This window comes from Rutidosis leptorrhynchoides, chromosome 3, assembly GCF_046630445.1.
Source record: "Rutidosis leptorrhynchoides isolate AG116_Rl617_1_P2 chromosome 3, CSIRO_AGI_Rlap_v1, whole genome shotgun sequence".
Lineage (NCBI taxonomy): Eukaryota > Viridiplantae > Streptophyta > Magnoliopsida > Asterales > Asteraceae > Rutidosis > Rutidosis leptorrhynchoides.
In genome coordinates this window covers 473,355,026-473,375,332 of record NC_092335.1, presented here as the reverse complement: position 1 = coordinate 473,375,332, position 20,307 = coordinate 473,355,026, and the positions used below count along the sequence as shown (strand labels likewise).

General features: G+C 34.3%; 1 protein-coding gene across 1 annotated transcript; it reads left to right on the top strand.

Annotated features, from left to right (window-relative positions):
- Positions 1-3,521: 3,521 nt before the first annotated feature.
- On the top strand, positions 3,522-6,134 carry LOC139901676 (uncharacterized). Its single transcript, XM_071884360.1, has 2 exons — positions 3,522-5,311; positions 5,915-6,134. Exons 1-2 carry the CDS (start codon positions 3,522-3,524, stop codon positions 6,132-6,134), a joined length of 2,010 nt encoding a protein of 669 aa, XP_071740461.1.
- The last annotated feature ends 14,173 nt before the right edge of the window (positions 6,135-20,307 follow it).

The window sequence follows — 20,307 nt, the reverse complement described above, 5'->3', positions numbered from 1 at the left end:
ACATGTAAATATAACAAACACTTGTCATTTCCATGCATAATTAACTAAGTAAAGATTGATTAGTCATCTTCTCTTTTCTTCTCCTTATGCCACATTACATACACATGTCACTTCCATGCATGATTAGCTAGTAAGTGTGCTTAGTCATTTAATCTCTTTTTCTTCTCCATGTTACATGCCATCATCATCATTCCCATAAGATCAAATTGGTAACTCTTGAACTCACTTACTAATCTTAATCATTCACTAAATCCTCTCTAAGTTACAGCCATTTCTTTCTTCTTTGTTCATCTTCATCAACTCATACATCATCATTACTCAAGGTATAATTACCAAGAACACTTCTTTTATTTCTTACCAAGTTACTTTCAAGAGAAATGGGTGTAAAAGCTTAATCTAGAGTGTTAAAAACACTCAATGATGATTACATGGCTAACTCTAATCTTGATCATAAGTAACTAAAAATATGTTTTACATATGTTTAACGACCTAAAATAAACTTAAAATGAAAAGGGATATAGCTAAAATGTATTAAGATTACTAGTTAGTTCTTAACTTACAAAGAAACCAAATCAGTCTTCATTTGGTGGAATTTTTAGAAAATACTTACACTCACTTTTGCTACTAGAATTTTTTAGATTCTAAAACTTTTATGAGTCCTAGACCATCTATAAAAATCCCATGATTTATAAAGTAGTTTAAGTATTTCTTTTGTATTTTAACTTTTTATGGGTACTGATTTGGACAGAATCTATCCAACACACATGTATCACAAAAAATGAGGTACCAACGTTTAGAAATGAAAACTTAGGAGATTTTCATTATAAAATAGACTAAAAATAGAACATGTTAGGCTTTGGAATCATATAAAAAGCTTAAGAAATGATTAGGATATGGTCTTGTACATTTAAATAATGGGTTTTAAACTTGTTGAAACTGTCACCACTTAGAATATAAAGAAAACGTACACAACTTATGTTTTCTGAGCAAAAAGAATTTTTGAAATAAAATATAACTATATTGGAGTAAGACTTCAAAAGGATAAGTCTAAATAAATTAATTTACTATTTTTAGTGATATTAAAATTTAAACTAGTCAAAACAGTCCACTTGTAGTAAAATAATTCTATAAAATTCATTTTTATGATATAAATTACAAATCTTATATTTTTAGACCTCCAACACATATACCTTCACATATAAAATAATAATTACCTTATATCACTACTTTTTAAATAAGAAATCAACTTCTAAAACTACTTGTAAAATCAGTCCACATAGAAACCTTAACTTGTAAACCGAGAAACCGTCTTTTAAAAGCCGAGTACACTATGTTACATTTGAACATAAATCAAATCATTAGTATTACTAATATTAGTAATAACACACCTCTAACCTTAACTTATGTATTTAGGTCCCGAGCTCGAAGTACATCAAAGTACTTAAACCACAAATCCAAGCTTTATACCGCATAACATCACCTGTGAGTATCATAGTCCCATTTTACTTGCTTTTAGCAAACTTACTATTTAGGGATGAGAAACATGCTTCTTTTATGTTTTACATTATGGACATAAGTGCTTAAAACTATATTCTATTGTGTTGAGTTTGTGATTTAGCTTTAACCCCGATTCTGATATCGTTAATTACTTGTTTATGGTAAACGCGAATAATGTGGATAGATCTATTTGAGGGTGACTCCTCACATCCGGCATAGTCTTCAGGCTAGCGAATGCATAACCTTCGAATTTGTAGCTCTAGCTAAGTGAGACTACATGATTTCGGGTTCTTGATTGTTAAGTTCGATATCGGGAGCTCATGTTTATTTAGAATATATTTACAACTGTTTATACTTGAAAATCTTATGGTCCATATATTTATATACATTAAACCTATGATCTCACCAACATTATTGTTGACGTTTTTAAGCATGTGTTTTCTCAGGTCCTTAAGCAGGAGTCCGCATACATTCAGGTTGGCTTTTGGGATGTCGTCAGGATGTCGGGACGTCATTTTAAAAATAAATCATCATGCACTATGTTTAAGTGTTGTACTTTGTTATGTTATGGTTGTAATTGTTGTACTTTACTTTTAAGTCCCGACATGTAACTCAAAACTTGTACTTGTGTGTTGAAATAAAAACGTTTCCGCTGTCGTCTTTAGAAATCGTTAACTATGTTGGCTTTTGGGATGTCGTCAGGATGTCGGGACGTCGTTTTAAAAATAAATCATCATGCACTATGTTTAAGTGTTGTACTTTGTTATGTTATGGTTGTAATTGTTGTACTTTACTTTTAAGTCCCGACATGTAACTCAAAACTTGTACTTGTGTGTTGAAATAAAAACGTTTCCGCTGTCGTCTTTAGAAATCGTTAACTATAACTGGGACACCTATCACGTCACATTTCGGGAACGAAATGGGGTCGTGATAGACATGGTATCAGAGCCCACGTTATAGGGAACTAGGACTGTATTAGTGTGTCTAAGATTCTAGGATGCATTAGTGAGTCGGGTCTATAACTGAGTCATTTTCGTCTTTCACGTATTTTAGTCTTTTGTTGTCATTTTGCTTATCGAAACTTCTATATGTTAACTTGTATGTTTTTGTGTGATGACTTAAGATGGCTGCCTCACAAAGCTCTATGTCTTCCAACTACTATCCCGACCCGATAGTGAACTCAAGTTCAACTGGTGATGATAGCTCCGACGAAGACGCGAATGTTTACCAGTCATTTTGGAGACGTTGGGGTTGGGTTAGAACCATGATTTCCTCTTGGGTACATGAGGAAGGTACACCTTATCATGAGGTGCACGTTCCACCATCCCGAGGAGGTGTTGATGTCTTGACTGGCCAAACTGTTAGGGACACTCTTTTTACCGTTATTTCCCGAATTTGCCGTCTTGATAACCGTATCTCTAGGGTTTTTGAATCTGTTTATGCGTTATATGATTCCGATAAGCAAGAGGCATTAGAGGCTTCAATTAAGGATCTTAAGGATGACTATGATGACCTTTATGCTAGGGGAGAGCTCAATAAGCAGTGGATGGAGCGACATGAAAATAGTGTTGATAGTATGGAGCGATATGCGGGTAATATTGATAGGGTGGAGCGTAACATGATTGATTTTGATTCGAGGTTGGGTGCTATGGAGGCGATGCGTTTAGCAGACTTGCAAATGTTCGCTCAAGATCGACAATGGAGATCTTAGATTGCTTTGGGAGATTGTGTTGATCCCTACTAGTGTTCTATGACATTAGTATATTTTGACTATCTATCACCTAATCGGATATATATAAGAATAGTAGTAGTGACTTAACTTGTACTAGCAAATTATCTAAGTGAACTGTAATGGGTAGATATTATCCAAGTTTTGTAATTATAAAATGCTAATGGAAAAGGCTTTTATTATTATGAAGTTTAGTTCATTTCCTTAATTGTGCCATTATGTACAATCACTACTATTTATTTTGTATATATTACTCTAAGTAATTGATGTCTATTTTTGATTATCATGAAGGATAATGCAAACACGAAGGTCTTTTACTGACGCTCAAGTTGACGAGATGATTAGTCAAAGGGTTAATGAAGCTTTAGCCGCTGCTGAGGCACGGAGAGTGCAAGCTAATGCGAGTCAAGCTGGAGGTTCAAGTGGAAATAATGTTCCACAAAGATGTACCTACAAGGAGTTCTCCAACTGCAAACCTCAAACTTTCACTGGAATAGAAGGACCGGTTGGTTTGATGAGGTGGTTTGAGAGGCTCGAGTCAGTCTTTCGAATAAGCAATTGTGCAAATACGGATAGAGTAAAGTTTGCTACTTGTACTCTTCAAGATGGTGCCCTGACATGGTGGAACAATTATGCTCAGCATGCAGGAATGGACGCATCGTATGCAATGCCATGGGAAGAATTCAAACAAGCAATGATCAGTGAGTATTGTCCAAGAAACGAAATTCAGAAACTAGAAATGGAATTATGGAATTTGAAAATTCAGGGGAATGACATTACGGGATATACAAAACGATTCCTAGAACTTTCCCTATTGTGTCCGGAGTTAGTTACTACTGAAGCAAAGAAGATCGAAAGGTATGTGTGGGGACTTTCGAAAGAAATCCAAGGTAATGTAATGTCATCCAAACCAGAAACACTCCAAAGTGCTATTCGAATGGCACACAACCTAATGGATCAGATTACAGGTCATGAAAACTCGGAAGCAACAACAGATACAAAAACTCAAGGCGGTAAGCGTAAGTGGAATGAGAACCAAGGAAATAGTTCTCACCAGAAGAAACAAGATACCACCAAGTTTGAGAATGCTAATGCCAAGAAGAATTATAATGGCAAGAAACCTTATTGCAATCGATGTTATAAGCATCATTATGGAGCTTGTACTATTGTTTGTGATAGGTGCAAAAAGGTGGGGCATATGTCCAAAGATTGTACAGTCAATCTCGCACAGCCAACTGGAAACAAACCTAAAACTTGTTATGGATGTGGACAAGTGGGATACATGAAGAATCAGTGTCCGAATGCCAAGAAGGATGGAAATGCAAAAGGTAGAGCATTTAATATCTCGGCAAAAGGAGCTCGTGAAAATCCGGATTTAGTCACGGGTACATTTCTTCTAAACAACTGCATTGCTTATGTACTATTTGATAGTGGTGCTGATAGAAGTTTTATTTCTAAGGACTTTAGTACCGTAATTAACGTACCTCCAACTGCTTTAGATACTAATTATATCATAGAATTGGCTAATGGCAAAACTTTGAAAGTAGATAAGATCTTTCAAGGTTGTGCTCTAACGTTAGCTGATAAACTATTTGAAGTCGATCTTATGCCTGTTGAGTTAGGTAGTTTGGATGTTATTATTGGTATGGATTGGTTATCTAAGAACCATGCGAACATTTCTTGCACGGAGAAATCCATTTGTATTCCTCTCGCGAATGGTGAAACTTTGGTAGTTCAAGGAGAAAAGAGTGGCGCGAAACTCAACATCATTTCTTGCATGAAGGCACGAAAATATTTAAGAAAAGGATGTCAAGCCATCCTCGCGCACGTAAAGGCGATGGAGTCAGAGAAGAAGCGACTTGAGGATGTAACGGTAGTAAAGGATTTTCCTGAAGATTTACCTGGTCTTCCTCCACATAGGCAAGTTGAATTTCAAATTGACTTAATTCCAGGAGCTGCACCTGTTGCTCGACCACCGTATCGATTAGCACCTTCAGAATTGCAAGAGTTGTCGAACCAATTACAAGAACTGTTGGATAAGGGATTTATTCGACCTAGTTCATTGCCCTGGGGTGCTCCTATCTTGTTCGTAAAGAAGAAAGATGGATCTATGAGGATGTGCATAGATTATCAAGAGTTGAATAAAATGACGATTAAGAATCGGTATCCACTACCGAGAATCGATGATTTGTTTGATCAACTACAAGGATCTAGTGTATATTCGAAGATTGATTTGAGATCTGGTTATCATCAGTTAAGAGTCAAGGAGGATGATATTCCTAAGATAGCTTTTAGGACGCGATATAGCCATTACGAATTTTTAGTCATGTCATTTTGTTTGACTAATGCACCTGCGGTATTCATGGATCTCATGAACCGTGTGTGTAAGCCGTATTTGGACAAGTTTGTTATTGTATTCATCGACGATATTTTGATCTACTCTAAAAGTAAAGAAGAACATGAAGAACACTTGAAGATAATTCTTGGATTGCTAGAGAAAGAGCAATTATACGCCAAGTTTTCAAAGTGTGATTTTTGGTTGCAGTCGGTACAATTTTTGGGTCACGTGGTTAGTAGCCAAGGTATTCATGTTGATCCTGCCAAGATCCAGGCTATTGGCAACTGGGAAGTTCCTAAGACTCCAACTCAAGTGAGACAATTTTTAGGTCTTGCTGGATATTACCGAAGGTTTATCCAAGATTTTTCAAATATTGCGCGACCTTTAACTACACTGACTCACAAAGGAAAGAAGTTTGAATGGTTAAAGGAACAAGAGTCTGCATTTCAACAATTGAAGCATAAACTAACTACTGCACCCATATTATCTTTACCTGAGGGAAATGAAGATTTTGTGGTTTATTGTGACGCCTCATGTCAAGGAATTGGATGTGTTTTGATGCAGCGATAGAAGGTCACTGCTTATGCATCACGACAGCTGAAGGTGCATGAATAGAACTATACAACTCATGATTTAGAATTAGGAGCTGTTGTCTTTGCCCTTAAAATGTGGAGACATTATTTGTATGGAACTAAATGCACTATATTTACGGATCACAAGAGTCTTCAACATATTTTTGATCAGAAACAATTAAATATGCGACAACGGTGTTGGGTTGAATTGTTGAATGATTATGACTGCGAAATCCGTTATCATCCTGGGAAGGCTAACGTGGTTGCCGATGCGTTGAGTCGAAAGGAAAAGATTAAACCTCTTCGAGTTAGAGCACTGAATATAACTATTCGTGCAAATCTTGTTTCGCAAATCCGAGATGCTCAGTTAGAAGCTGTGAAGGAGGAACATTGGAAGGATGAGGCGATTAAAGGATTGATTAAGCAAATTGAAGTAAAGGGTGATGGGACCCGATACTTTGCAGGACGTCTATGGGTACCAAAGTATGGTGAATTAAGAAAACTTGTGTTAGATGAAGCGCACAAGACGAGATACTCAATTCACCCTGGATGTAGTGACCCGAACTTTTCCATGTTTATATATATTAATTGAGATTGATATTTACATGATTAATTGTTTCCAACATGTTAAGCAATCAAACTTGTTAAGACTTGATTAATTGAAATATGTTTCATATAGACAATTGACCACCCAAGTTGACCGGTGATTCACGAAGGTTAAAACTTGTAAAAACTATATGATGACATATATATGGATATATATATATATATATAGTTAACATGATACTATGATAAGTAAACATATCATTAAGTATATTAACAATGAACTACATATGTAAAAACAAGACTACTAACTTAATAATTTTTAAACGAGACATATATGTAACGATTATCGTTGTTAAGACATTTAATGTATATATATCATATTAAGATATATTCATACATGACAATATCATGATAATATAATAATTTAAAATCTCATTTGATATTATAAACATTGGGTTAACAATATTTAACAAGATCGTTAACCTAAAGGTTTCAAAACAACACTTACATATAACGACTAACGATGACTTAACGACTCAGTTAAAATGTATATACATGTAGTGTTTTAATATGTATTCATACACTTTTGAAAGACTTCAATACACTTATCAAAATACTTCTACTTAACAAAAATGCTTACAATTACATCCTCGTTCAGTTTCATCAACAATTCTACTCGTATGCACCCGTATTCGTACTCGTACAATACACAGCTTTTAGATGTATGTACTATTGGTATATACACTCCAATGATCAGCTCTTAGCAGCCCATGTGAGTCACCTAACACATGTGGGAACCATCATTTGGCAACTAGCATGAAATATCTCATAAAATTACAAAAATATGAGTAATCATTCATGACTTATTTACATGAAAACAAAATTACATATCCTTTATATCTAATCCATACACCAACGACCAAAAACACCTACAAACACTTTCATTCTTCAATTTTCTTCATCTAATTGATCTCTCTCAAGTTCTATCTTCAAGTTCTAAGTGTTCTTCATATATTCTACAAGTTCTAGTTACATAAAATCAAGAATACTTTCAAGTTTGCTAGCTCACTTCCAATCTTGTAAGGTGATCATCAAACCTCAAGAAATCTTTGTTTCTTACAGTAGGTTATCATTCTAATACAAGGTAATAATCATATTCAAACTTTGGTTCAATTTCTATAACTATAACAATCTTATTTCAAGTGATGATCTTACTTGAACTTGTTTTCGTGTCATGATTCTGCTTCAAGAACTTCGAGCCATCCAAGGATCCGTTGAAGCTAGATCCATTTTTATCTTTTCCAGTAGGTTTATCCAAGGAACTTAAGGTAGTAATGATGTTCATAACATCATTCAATTCATACATATAAAGCTATCTTATTCGAAGGTTTAAACTTGTAATCACTAGAACATAGTTTAGTTAATTCTAAACTTGTTCGCAAACAAAAGTTAATCCTTCTAACTTGACTTTTAAAATCAACTAAACACATGTTCTATATCTATATGATATGCTAACTTAATGATTTAAAACCTGGAAACACGAAAAACACCGTAAAACCGGATTTACGCCGTCGTAGTAACACCGCGGGCTGTTTTGGGTTAGTTAATTAAAAACTATGATAAACTTTGATTTAAAAGTTGTTATTCTGAGAAAATGATTTTTATTATGAACATGAAACTATATCCAAAAATTATGGTTAAACTCAAAGTGGAAGTATGTTTTCTAAAATGGTCATCTAGACGTCGTTCTTTCGACTGAAATGACTACCTTTACAAAAACAACTTGTAACTTATTTTTCCGACTATAAACCTATACTTTTTCTGTTTAGATTCATAAAATAGAGTTCAATATGAAACCATAGCAATTTGATTCACTCAAAACGGATTTAAAATGAAGAAGTTATGGGTAAAACAAGATTGGATAATTTTTCTCATTTTAGCTACGTGAAAATTGGTAACAAATCTATTCCAACCATAACTTAATCAACTTTTATTGTATATTATTTAATCTTGAGATACCATAGACACGTATACAATGTTTCGACCTATCATGTCGACACATCTATATATATTTCGGAACAACCATAGACACTCTATATGTGAATGTTGGAGTTAGCTATACAGGGTTGAGGTTGATTCCAAAATATATATAGTTTGAGTTGTGATCAATACTGAGATACGTATACACTGGGTCGTGGATTGATTCAAGATAATATTTATCGATTTATTTCTGTACATCTAACTGTGGACAACTAGTTGTAGGTTACTAACGAGGACTGCTGACTTAATAAACTTAAAACATCAAAATATATTAAAAGTGCTGTAAATATATTTTGAACATACTTTGATATATATGTATATATTGTTATAGGTTCGTGAATCAACCAGTGGCCAAGTCTTACTTCCCGACGAAGTAAAAATCTGTGAAAGTGAGTTATAGTCCCACTTTTAAAATCTAATATTTTTGGGATGAGAATACATGCAGGTTTTATAAATGATTTACAAAATAGACACAAGTACGTGAAACTACATTCTATGGTTGAATTATCGAAATCGAATATGCCCCTTTTTATTAAGTCTGGTAATCTAAGAATTAGGGAACAGACACCCTAATTGACGCGAATCCTAAAGATAGATCTATCGGGCCTAACAAGCCCCATCCAAAGTACCGGATGCTTTAGTACTTCGAAATTTATATCATATCCGAAGGGTGTCCCGGAATGATGGGGATATTCTTATATATGCATCTTGTTAATGTCGGTTACCAGGTGTTCACCATATGAATGATTTTTATCTCTATGTATGGGATGTGTATTGAAATATGAAATCTTGTGGTCTATTATTATGATTTGATATATATAGGTTAAACCTATAACTCACCAACATTTTTGTTGACGTTTTAAGCATGTTTATTCTCAGGTGATTATTAAGAGCTTCCGCTGTCGCATACTTAAATAAGGACGAGATTTGGAGTCCATGCTTGTATGATATTGTGTAAAAACTGCATTCAAGAAACTTATTTTGTTGTAACATATTTGTATTGTAAACCATTATGTAATGGTCGTGTGTAAACAGGATATTTTAGATTATCATTATTTGATAATCTACGTAAAGCTTTTTAAACCTTTATTGATGAAATAAAGGTTATGGTTTGTTTTAAAAATGAATGCAGTCTTTGAAAAATGTCTCATATAGAGGTCAAAACCTCGCAACGAAATCAATTAATATGGAACGTTTTTAATCAATAAGAACGGGACATTTCACTGGAACTGGGAAAATGTATCACGATATCAAGGAATTTTATTGGTGGCCTAACATGAAAGCTAACGTTGCCACTTATGTGAGCCAATGTCTGACTTGTGCGAAAGTCAAAGTGGAGAATCAAAAACCGTCAGGGTTGTTACAACAACCGAAAATCCCACAGTGGAAATGGGAAAGAATAACCATGGATTTTATAACGAAGCTACCAAGAACCGTGAGTGGTTACGACACTATTTGGGTGATTGTCGATCGTCTCACTAAGTCTGCACATTTCCTACCTATGAAAGAGACGGATAGGATGGAGAAATTGGCACAATTATATTTGAAAGAAGTTATTTCAAGACACGGAGTGCCTGTCTCTATTATATCCGACAGTGATAGTCGATTCACGTCAAGATTTTGGCAATCTTTACAAGAAGCTTTAGGAACTCGTGTGGATATGAGTACCGCCTACCATCCGCAAACTGACGAATAAAGTGAAAGGACCATCCAAACCCTAGAAGATATGCTACGGGCATGTGTTTTTGATTTTGGTAATGGATGGGATAAATATCTACCATTAGCAGAATTTTCATATAACAACAGTTATCACGCGAGTATTAAAGCTGCACCATTTGAAGCTCCCTATGGTAGAAAATGTGGATCACCTCTATGTTGGAGTCAAGTGGGTGATAGAAAACTCACTGGTCCAGAAATCATACATGAGACTACAGAGAAAATCTTTCAGATTCAAGAGAGATTGAAGACTGCCATGAGCCGACAAAAGAGCTATGCTGATGTTCGAAGAAAATCCTTAGAATTTCAGGTAGGAGATAAAGTCATGCTTAAAGTGTCTCCCTGGAAGGGTGTGATTCGATTTGGGAAACGAGGAAAACTAAGCCCGAGATATGTTGGACCTTTCGAGATAATTGAAAGGATTGGTCCTGTGGCGTATCGTTTGAAACTACCTCAAGAATTGAGTGGTATCCATGATGCTTTTCATATCTAAAACTTAAATAAGTGTTTGTCCGATGATACTCTCGTTATTCCATTGGAAGAGATTCGTATAGACAATAAACTTCATTTTATCGAGGAACCAGCTGAGATCATGGATCGCGAAGTTAAGCGCTTAAAGCATAGTAGTATTCCGATTGTCAAAGTTCGTTGGAATGCTCGTAGAGGACCAGAGTTTACTTGGGAACGGGAGGACCACATGAGGCAGAAGTATCCACATCTTTTCACCGATATCACACAAACGTCAAGTACCACCTAAATTTCAAGGACGAAATTTTTATTAACAGGTGGGTAATGTCATAACCCTAACTTTTTCTACTAGGTTATTTAATCTAACCTTTCAAAATTAGAATTTTGTTTCTTGACTAGTATATTTAATAAAATACGTCTTGATTTATTTTTGGGTTTGTATAACCCTGGTCTTACATTTAAGTCTTGATTGATCGAGGATTGTTATACATATACACAATTCCTAGAAACCCTAGTTTACCACCATAAATCCTAAGACTTGAAAAAAAACTACACACTTGTATACTTGTGAAATTAAGTATATAACATGATCAAGTATTATTGATTAAGTAATCATCCTTAATCCACCTAGTTAGTAAAATACTACAACATTAGTCATTAACTAAGTCTTACTCAAGATTATAACACCTAATTATATACTTACATCTAAACTTAAAACTAATCTAAGATTAACCAAAAGACTACATGTAATTAACGTTACTTAATTAGCACTAATTACATGCAAATATAACAAACACTTGTCATTTCCATGCATAATTAACTAAGTAAAGATTGATTAGTCATCTTCTCTTTTCTTCTACTTATGCCACATTACATACACATGTCACTTCCATGCATGATTAGCTAGTAAGTGTGCTTAGTCATTTAATCTCTTTTTCTTCTCCATGTTACATGCCATCATCATCATTCCCATAAGATCAAATTGGTAACTCTTGAACTCACTTACTAATCTTAATCATTCACTAAATCCTCTCTAAGTTACAGCCATTTCTTTCTTCTTTGTTCATCTTCATTAACTCATACATCATCATTACTCAAGGTATAATTACTAAGAACACTTCTTTTATTTCTTACCAAGTTACTTTCAAGAGAAATGGGTGTAAAAGCTTAATCTAGAGTGTTAAAAACACTCAATGATGATTACATGGCTAACTCTAATCTTGATCATAAGTAACTAAAAATATGTTTTACATATGTTTAACGACCTAAAATAAACTTAAAATGAAAAGGGATATAGCTAAAATGTATTAAGATTACTAGTTAGTTCTTAACTTACAAAGAAACCAAATCAGTCTTCATTTGGTGGAATTTTTAGAAAATACTTACACTCACTTTTTCTACTGGAATTTTTTAGATTCTAAAACTTTTATGAGTCCTAGACCTTTTGTAAAAATCCCATGATTTATAAAGTAGTTTAAGTATTTCTTTTGTATTTTTACTTTTTATGGTTACTGATTTGGACAGAATCTGTCCAACACACATGTATCACCAAAAATGAGGTACCAAAGTTTAGATATGAAAACTTAGGAGATTTTCATTATAAAATAGACTAAAAATAGAACATGTTAGGCTTTGGAATCATATAAAAAGCTTAAGAAATGATTAGGATATGGTCTTGTACATTTAAATAATGGGTTTTAAACTTGTTGAAACTGTCACCACTTAGAATATAAAGAAAACGTACACAACTTATGTTTTCTGAGCAAAACGAATTTTTTAACTAAAATATAACTATATTGGAGTAAGACTTCAAAAGGATAAGTCTAAATAAATTAATTTACTATTTTTAGTGATATTAAAATTTAAACTAGTCAAAACAGTCCACTTGTAGTAAAATAATTCTATAAAATTCATTTTTATGATATAAATTACAAATCTTATATTTTTAGACCTCCAACACATATACCTTCACATATAAAATAAGAATTACCTTATATCACTACTTTTTAAATAAGAAATCAACTTCTAAAACTACTTGTAAAATCAGTCCACATAGAAACCTTAACTTGTAAACCGAGAAATCGTCTTTTAAAAGCCGAGTACACTATGTTACATTTGAACATAAATCAAATCATTAGTAATACTAATATTAGTAATAACACACCTCTAACCTTAACTTATGTATTTAGGTCCCGAGCTCGAAGTACATCAAAGTACTTAAACCACAAATCCAAGCTTTATACCGCATAACATCATCTGTGAGTATCATAGTCCCATTTTACTTGCTTTTAGCAAACTTACTATTTTGGGATGAGAAACACGCTTCTTTTATGTTTTACATTATGGACATAAGTGCTTAAAACTATATTCTATTGTGTTGAGTTTGTGACTTAGCTTAAACCCCGATTCTGATATCGTTAATTACTTGTTTATGGTAAACGCGAATAATGTGGATAGATCTATTTGAGGGTGACTCCTCACATCCATCATAGTCTTCAGGCTAGCAAATGCATAACCTTCGACTTTGTAGCTCTAGCTAAGTGAGACTACATGATTTCGGGTTCTTGATTGTTAAGTTCGATATCGGGAGCTCATGTTTATTTAGAATATATTTATAACTGTTTATACTTGAAAATATTATGGTCCATACATTTATATACATTAAACCTATGATCTCACCAACATTATTGTTGACGTTTTTAAGCATGTGTTTTCTCAGGTCCTTAAGCAGGAGTCCGCATACATTCAGGTTGGCTTTTGGGATGTCGTCAGGATGTCGGGACGTCGTTTTAAAAATAAATCATCATGCACTATGTTTAAGTGTTGTACTTTGTTATGTTATGGTTGTAATTGTTGTACTTTACTTTTAAGTCCCGACATGTAACTCAAAACTTGTACTTGTGTGTTGAAATAAAAACGTTTCCGCTGTCATCTTTAGAAATCGTTAACTATAACTGGGACACCTATCACGTCACATTTCGGGATCGAAATGGGGTCGTGACAAAACATGGCTCGATTAAACCGAATGACGGAACAAGAAATTGAGGAGCTTATCAACCAACGCATGAACGACCGTATGCTTTGGGTCGAAGCGGCAAGAGCATCAGCAAATAACACCAACCCTCGTGTTGGATGCACATATAAAGCATTTCAAGGTTGCAAACCTTCATCATTCAGCGGAACAGAAGGACCAGTCGGTTTAACCCGATGGTTCGAAAAGCTCGAGTCCGTATTTAAAATCAGTGGTTATGCGGAAGGGGATAGGACAAAGTATGCTTCATGCACATTACAGGATGGTGCACTTACATGGTGGAAAAACTATGTAAAATCTATAGGGGCGATGAAGCATATGATACTCCTTGGGAGGAGTTGAAAAATATGTTAATCAATGAATACTGCCCAAGGAACGAGGTTAGAAAAATGGAAGCCGAGTTACGAAATCTGAAATTTGTCGTGTAATGACCCGGACTTTTTCGATCAATTTATACTTATAAGATTAATATTTACCTAAATTAAACCTTACCAACATGATAAGCAATCCAAATTGTTGAGATTTATGTTTTTGAAATGAGTTTTACACAACGTTTGACCGTCTAGTTTGACCGATGATATCACGAACTATATAATATATGATAATTATACGTTTGTGTATATATATGTATATATACATATTTAACATGATCTAAGGATGTTTTAATATCTTATTTTGTATTAATAACAATAAGTTACAAGTATATTTTGAAACTACTAACTTAAGTTTTCAAAACAATAACCATACGTAACGTTATTTGACATAAATACTTATAACCTATAATGTTTATACATATATCGTATATGTAATGCATTTAATCACTTTTAAAGACTTAAATACATAAAACAATATAAGTATATTCACAAAAGATAGCTATATTTGAATTCTCATTCCATTTTTCACAAGATTTCTATACGTATATCTAGAGTACATGTACTCGTATCATACCTAACCTCTATACGTATTTACTATTGGTATATACACATCAAATCACCACCAACCAGCCCTTGTTCAATGCCTTATGTATAAGGTAACTACTTTTGTTATCTAGTATGACAATTTCACATGATTAAAAGATTTTTTCACAAAATTACAAACTTATACACCTTTTACACCACCATTTATACTCCATTCCATTTTCATTTTACTACACATTTCCTTTAACTAAAACACACTCTTAAGAAACTCCATAACCATTCAGCTAGTATCCATGAAGATCTAGCCATAAAAACATCACTTAAACACCATAAGAAAAACCTTACAAAAACACTTCAAGAATCCTTCCAAGAACACAAACTTACTTCCAATCTTTCATCCAACTCCACCACTCTTTTGGTTCTAGGTCTTTACTCATCATTTACCGCAATCTTGTCCAAATAACTTGAGGTAGTAACTTTGTTCATAACCTTATTCGATTCATATATATATAGCTATCTTATTTTGTGGTATAAAATTTTAACAACAAGAACATAGTTTGAATGTTTTCAAACTTGTTTGCAAACTAAATAGATCCTTCTAACTTAACTTTTAAAATACTTCAAGACCTGTAATATATCATAAATATATGCTAATTTAACAAGGTATAACTTGGTTTTTCAAAGAACACCTTAAAAACTGTTTTTACGACGTCGGAGTGCAACCGGGGGCTGTTTTGGGTTGGATAATTAAAAACTATCTTGAACCTTGAATTGGAGGTTTATTTTCTGGAAAAATGATATTTACTATGAATATGATAACACATAAAAATTTCATGATTTAACTCAAAGTATAAGTATTTTTAGAAAAATAATCATTTAAGGTTGTTTACATGATGGAAAATGATTAACTTCATAAGTTTCACTAAAGTTTGACCTATGACCTGTGATTTCAAATACAAACTAAGGTATTTACAGTTCATATTCTTAAAGAAGGACTCGATCCAAGGAAGTGGCAAGTTGAATCAACGAAAACGGAGTTGTAACGAAGAAACTATGACCAAAACGAGATCGGATATCTAAGACTAGTTTAGCTACGAAAATAATTGGAGAAAATTAAATAAATCACATCTTTTTAAAATAACATGATATTTTATATATATGTACTCATAATTTAATTTTATATGGTTCAGGATCACCCGTAAACAATACGAGAAGATTAATCATAAGATCCCATGATTGTACGCAACACGTCATTTGACAACACCGGTACTTTATGTACGCAACACGTCATTTGACAACACCGGTACCGTGGGTCAAGATTAATCTCGACCAATACATATACGATGGGGGTTTTTATTTATTTCATTGGGGGTTTATTAAACACCTAAAAATGAACCATTAAAATTGAATTACTAACATCGGACTGCTAACTACGGACTAAGGAATTATTAAAAGTATTAAAAGTATTATAAGTATATATATGTGACGTTTGTTTAAAAAGAAAAGGTATTGATATATTATATATGGATAGGTTCGTGATATCAATCGGAGATCAAGTCAAAATTACATATCTTCAAGACAAAAGTGAGTATATAGTCCCACTTTTAAACTCTAAATATTTCGGGATGAGAATACATGTATTTTATGTTTTACGTTATGGACACAAGTAACTGAAAAATATATTCTACGTTGAGTTGTACCACTGGCATACTTCCCTGTAGCTTGGTAACTGTTATTTACAGCGGTATTGTAAACGCGAATCCTGTTGATAGATCTATCGGGCCTGACAACCCCAACCGGACTGGACGACCAGTATTCAACGGTTGCACAGTACTTCGTTTCATGACTACACTTGGTACGGTGTAGTAAGATTTCATAATAAAGGGAATATGCGACGTGATTAAATGTTAAGTATGGTTACCAAGTGCTCAACCACTTAGAATATTTTTATTAAAATGTTTATATATGAAATCTTGTGGTCTATATATATATTGCTGCCGGCATTAAACCTATATCTCACCAACTTTATGTTGACGTTTTAAACATGTCTATTCTCAGGTGATAATTAGAAGCTTCCGCTGCAACATGTTGAATTTAAGCAAGATCTTGAGTATGCATATTTGTGTCAAAAATAAAACTGCATATCCGAGGAATTGTAATGTAAAATATGCTAGAAATCGTATTGTTATCATCACATGTAAAGTTTGTAAGTCTAAGATTATCGCTAAACGATAATCATCCTTTTATTGTCTAAAGCTTGTATTAAAATAAGAGTTATGGTTTGTAATGTAAAATAAATGCAGTTGTTCTTTTAAAAATGTCGCATATAGAGGTCAATACCTCGCAATGAAATCATACGTTATCTAACTCATTCTTATGGTTAAGGACGGGTTATGACATGTGGTATCAGAGCGGTGGTCTTAGCGAACCAGGTTTACATTAGTGTGTCTAACTGATAAGTCGTTAGGATACATTAGTAAGTCTGGACTTTGACCGGATCTGATTTAACAACCATTGCTTATCATTGTTGGTTAAAATTTATATGTAAATATTATGTAGTACTAATGGGTTAGTTGTTGTGTGATAGATGTCGGGCTCAAAACTTATTATCACATTCAGCGACTCCGAATCAGAATCTTCAGATGGTGTTTCAGTCATTAACCTATCCGATGACGAAAATAATATCTTTGGGGAAGACTCACAAATTCCGGATGAACCAACAATAAAGAACCCGGAAAGTGAACCCGAGGAGGAAAGTGAACCCGAGGAGGAAAGTGAACCAGAGGAGGAAAGTGAACCCGAGGAAGAAATACAAGAAATTACGAAAGACAAGTTCGAACTAGGAAAGAAACGAAAGGCTAATGAATTAGAAAATTCAAATCCTGAGTTTAGTAAGGATGATGTGGCACCAACTCCACTAGACACTACCACCCCTATTCCCGCTATTCCTATTCGTTCTATCCCGGCATCCAGTTCTTCAGCCCCACCGCCAAAATATAGGCAGACAGCTAGGATAAGCGTTAGGCCATTCCTTGAACCTAAACGTCCTAGAAAATAGACCAAACGATGCGCTGCCGTATTAAACCATGGGATCATATAATGTTTTGTATAATATTATTAGTGTGGTTTGCTTAATGTTCGATGTAAGATAAGCATATTTAAAATAGTGAAGTATGAAATGCAATAATTTTTCATGGTTAAGTATTATTTAGATTGTAGTAATTGGTTCTGTACTAAGCTATTAAGTATGAACTTTAACGGGTAGGTACTACCCTAGATATAATTATAAAATGCTAATAAGAAGAAAAGGCTTTTATAATAATAACCGGTTCATATTATTAATAAGCTACGATGTACTGTAAATACATACTACATCTATAATATTCCATGTGAATAATTATTTTTTCATTCTTATTGAAGATTATGGCGCGATTGAACCGAATGACGGAACAAGAAATCCAGGAACTCATCAATCAGCGAGTGAACGACAGAATGTTATGGGTCGAGGCTGCAAGAGGTGCTGCAGTTAACCCAAATCCTCGTGTGGGGTGCACTTACAAAACTTTTCAAGCTTGCAAGCCCTCATCATTCAGTGGAACGGAAGGACCGATCGGTTTAACCCGGTGGATAGAAAAGATGGAGACTGTGTTTAAAATCAGTGGTTGTGTTGAAAAGGACATGACCAAGTATGCATCGTGCACTTTACAAGATAGTGCACTCACGTGGTGGAAAAATTATGTGAAGGCTGTAGGAGGAGATGTAGCTTATGATACTCCATGGGAAGAATTCAAAACAATGTTAATTAACGAATATTGTCCAAGGAACGAGGTTAGGAAGTTGGAAGATGAATTACGAAGCCTGAAGGTTGTTGGTACTGAAATCACCAACTACAATCAGCGATTCATGGAATTAGTTTTGCTATGTCCTGAATTGGTTCCAACCGAAGAACGGAAGATTGAAATGTACAAAGATGGTTTGCCCAAAAAGGTCAAGGCAAATGTTACAGCATCGAAACCTAAGACAATTCATGAAGCTATAACCATGGCAAACGAGCTAATGGATCAGGTCATCATGGATAAGAAAGTATCCAATACTGATGTGAAGGTATCAGGTAACAAAAGAAAGTGGAATGGAAATTATGATCGAGGTAACCAACAACAATCTTTTAAGAAACAAGAAATCACGCAAGGTGCGGGTAGTGGTTTAAGCTTTGGTTATAAAGGACAAAATCCTTTATGCAACCGATGCCACAAACATCACTCTGGTTACTGTAATGTGGTATGCAACAAATGTAATCGAAAGGGTCATCTTGCTGAAGATTGTAGGGCTCTCGTTACAAATACAAATGGTACCAAGACTCCTGCCACTAATGCAAATAGAACTGCTTTGGCTACTGTTACTTGTTATGGATGTGGGAAACAGGGTCATTATAAGAGCCAGTGCCCGAATCCAGAGAAGAATATCGGACCTGCACGAGGGAGAGCATTTGTTATTAATGCTAGAGAGGCGTGTGAAGACCCGGAGCTTGTTACGGGTACGTTTACCATTAATAACTTATCCGCATCTATTATATTTGATACTGGTGCCGATAGAAGTTACGTGTGTAGAAATTTTTACACTAAATTGAATTGTTCATCATTACCTCTAGATGCTAAGTACATGATTGAGTTAGCTAATGGTAAACTAATTAAAGCCGATAAAATTTGTCGTGATTGTGAAATAAATTTAGCCGGAGAAACGTTTAAAATTGACTTAATACCCGTAGAATTAGGAAGTTTTGATGTAATAGTCGGCATGGACTGGATGTCCAAAGTAGGAGCTGAAGTTGTGTGTGCCAAGAAGGCAATTCGCATTCCTAGTAAGGATAAAATGCCGGTGATGATTTATGGAGAGAAGGGTAATTCAAAGCTAAAACTCATTAGCTGTTTGAAAGCCAAGAAGTGTTTAGAAAAGGGATGTTATGCTATTCTAGCACATGTTAATAAAGTCGAAAAGAAAGAAAAAGAGAAGTGCATCAACGATGTGCCTGTGGCAAGAGATTTTCCTGAAGTTTTTCCGGAAGAGTTACCGGGATTACCTCCATTTAGATCTGTAGAATTTCAAATAGATTTAGTACCAGGAGCTGCACCAGTGGCTCGTGCTCCATATAGACTTGCACCGTCCGAATTAAAAGAACTTCAAAGTCAGTTAAAAGAATTACTAGACCGTGGATTCATACGACCAAGCACTTCACCGTGGGGAGCTCCAATTTTGTTTGTTAAGAAGAAAGATGGATCTTTTAGGATGTGTATAGATTATCGTGAATTAAATAAGTTAACTATCAAGAATCGGTATCCACTACCGAGAATTGACGACTTATTTGATCAACTCCAAGGATCATGTGTGTACTCGAAAATTGACCTAAGATCGGGCTATCATCAATTACGTGTCAAAGAAGAAGATATACCGAAAAC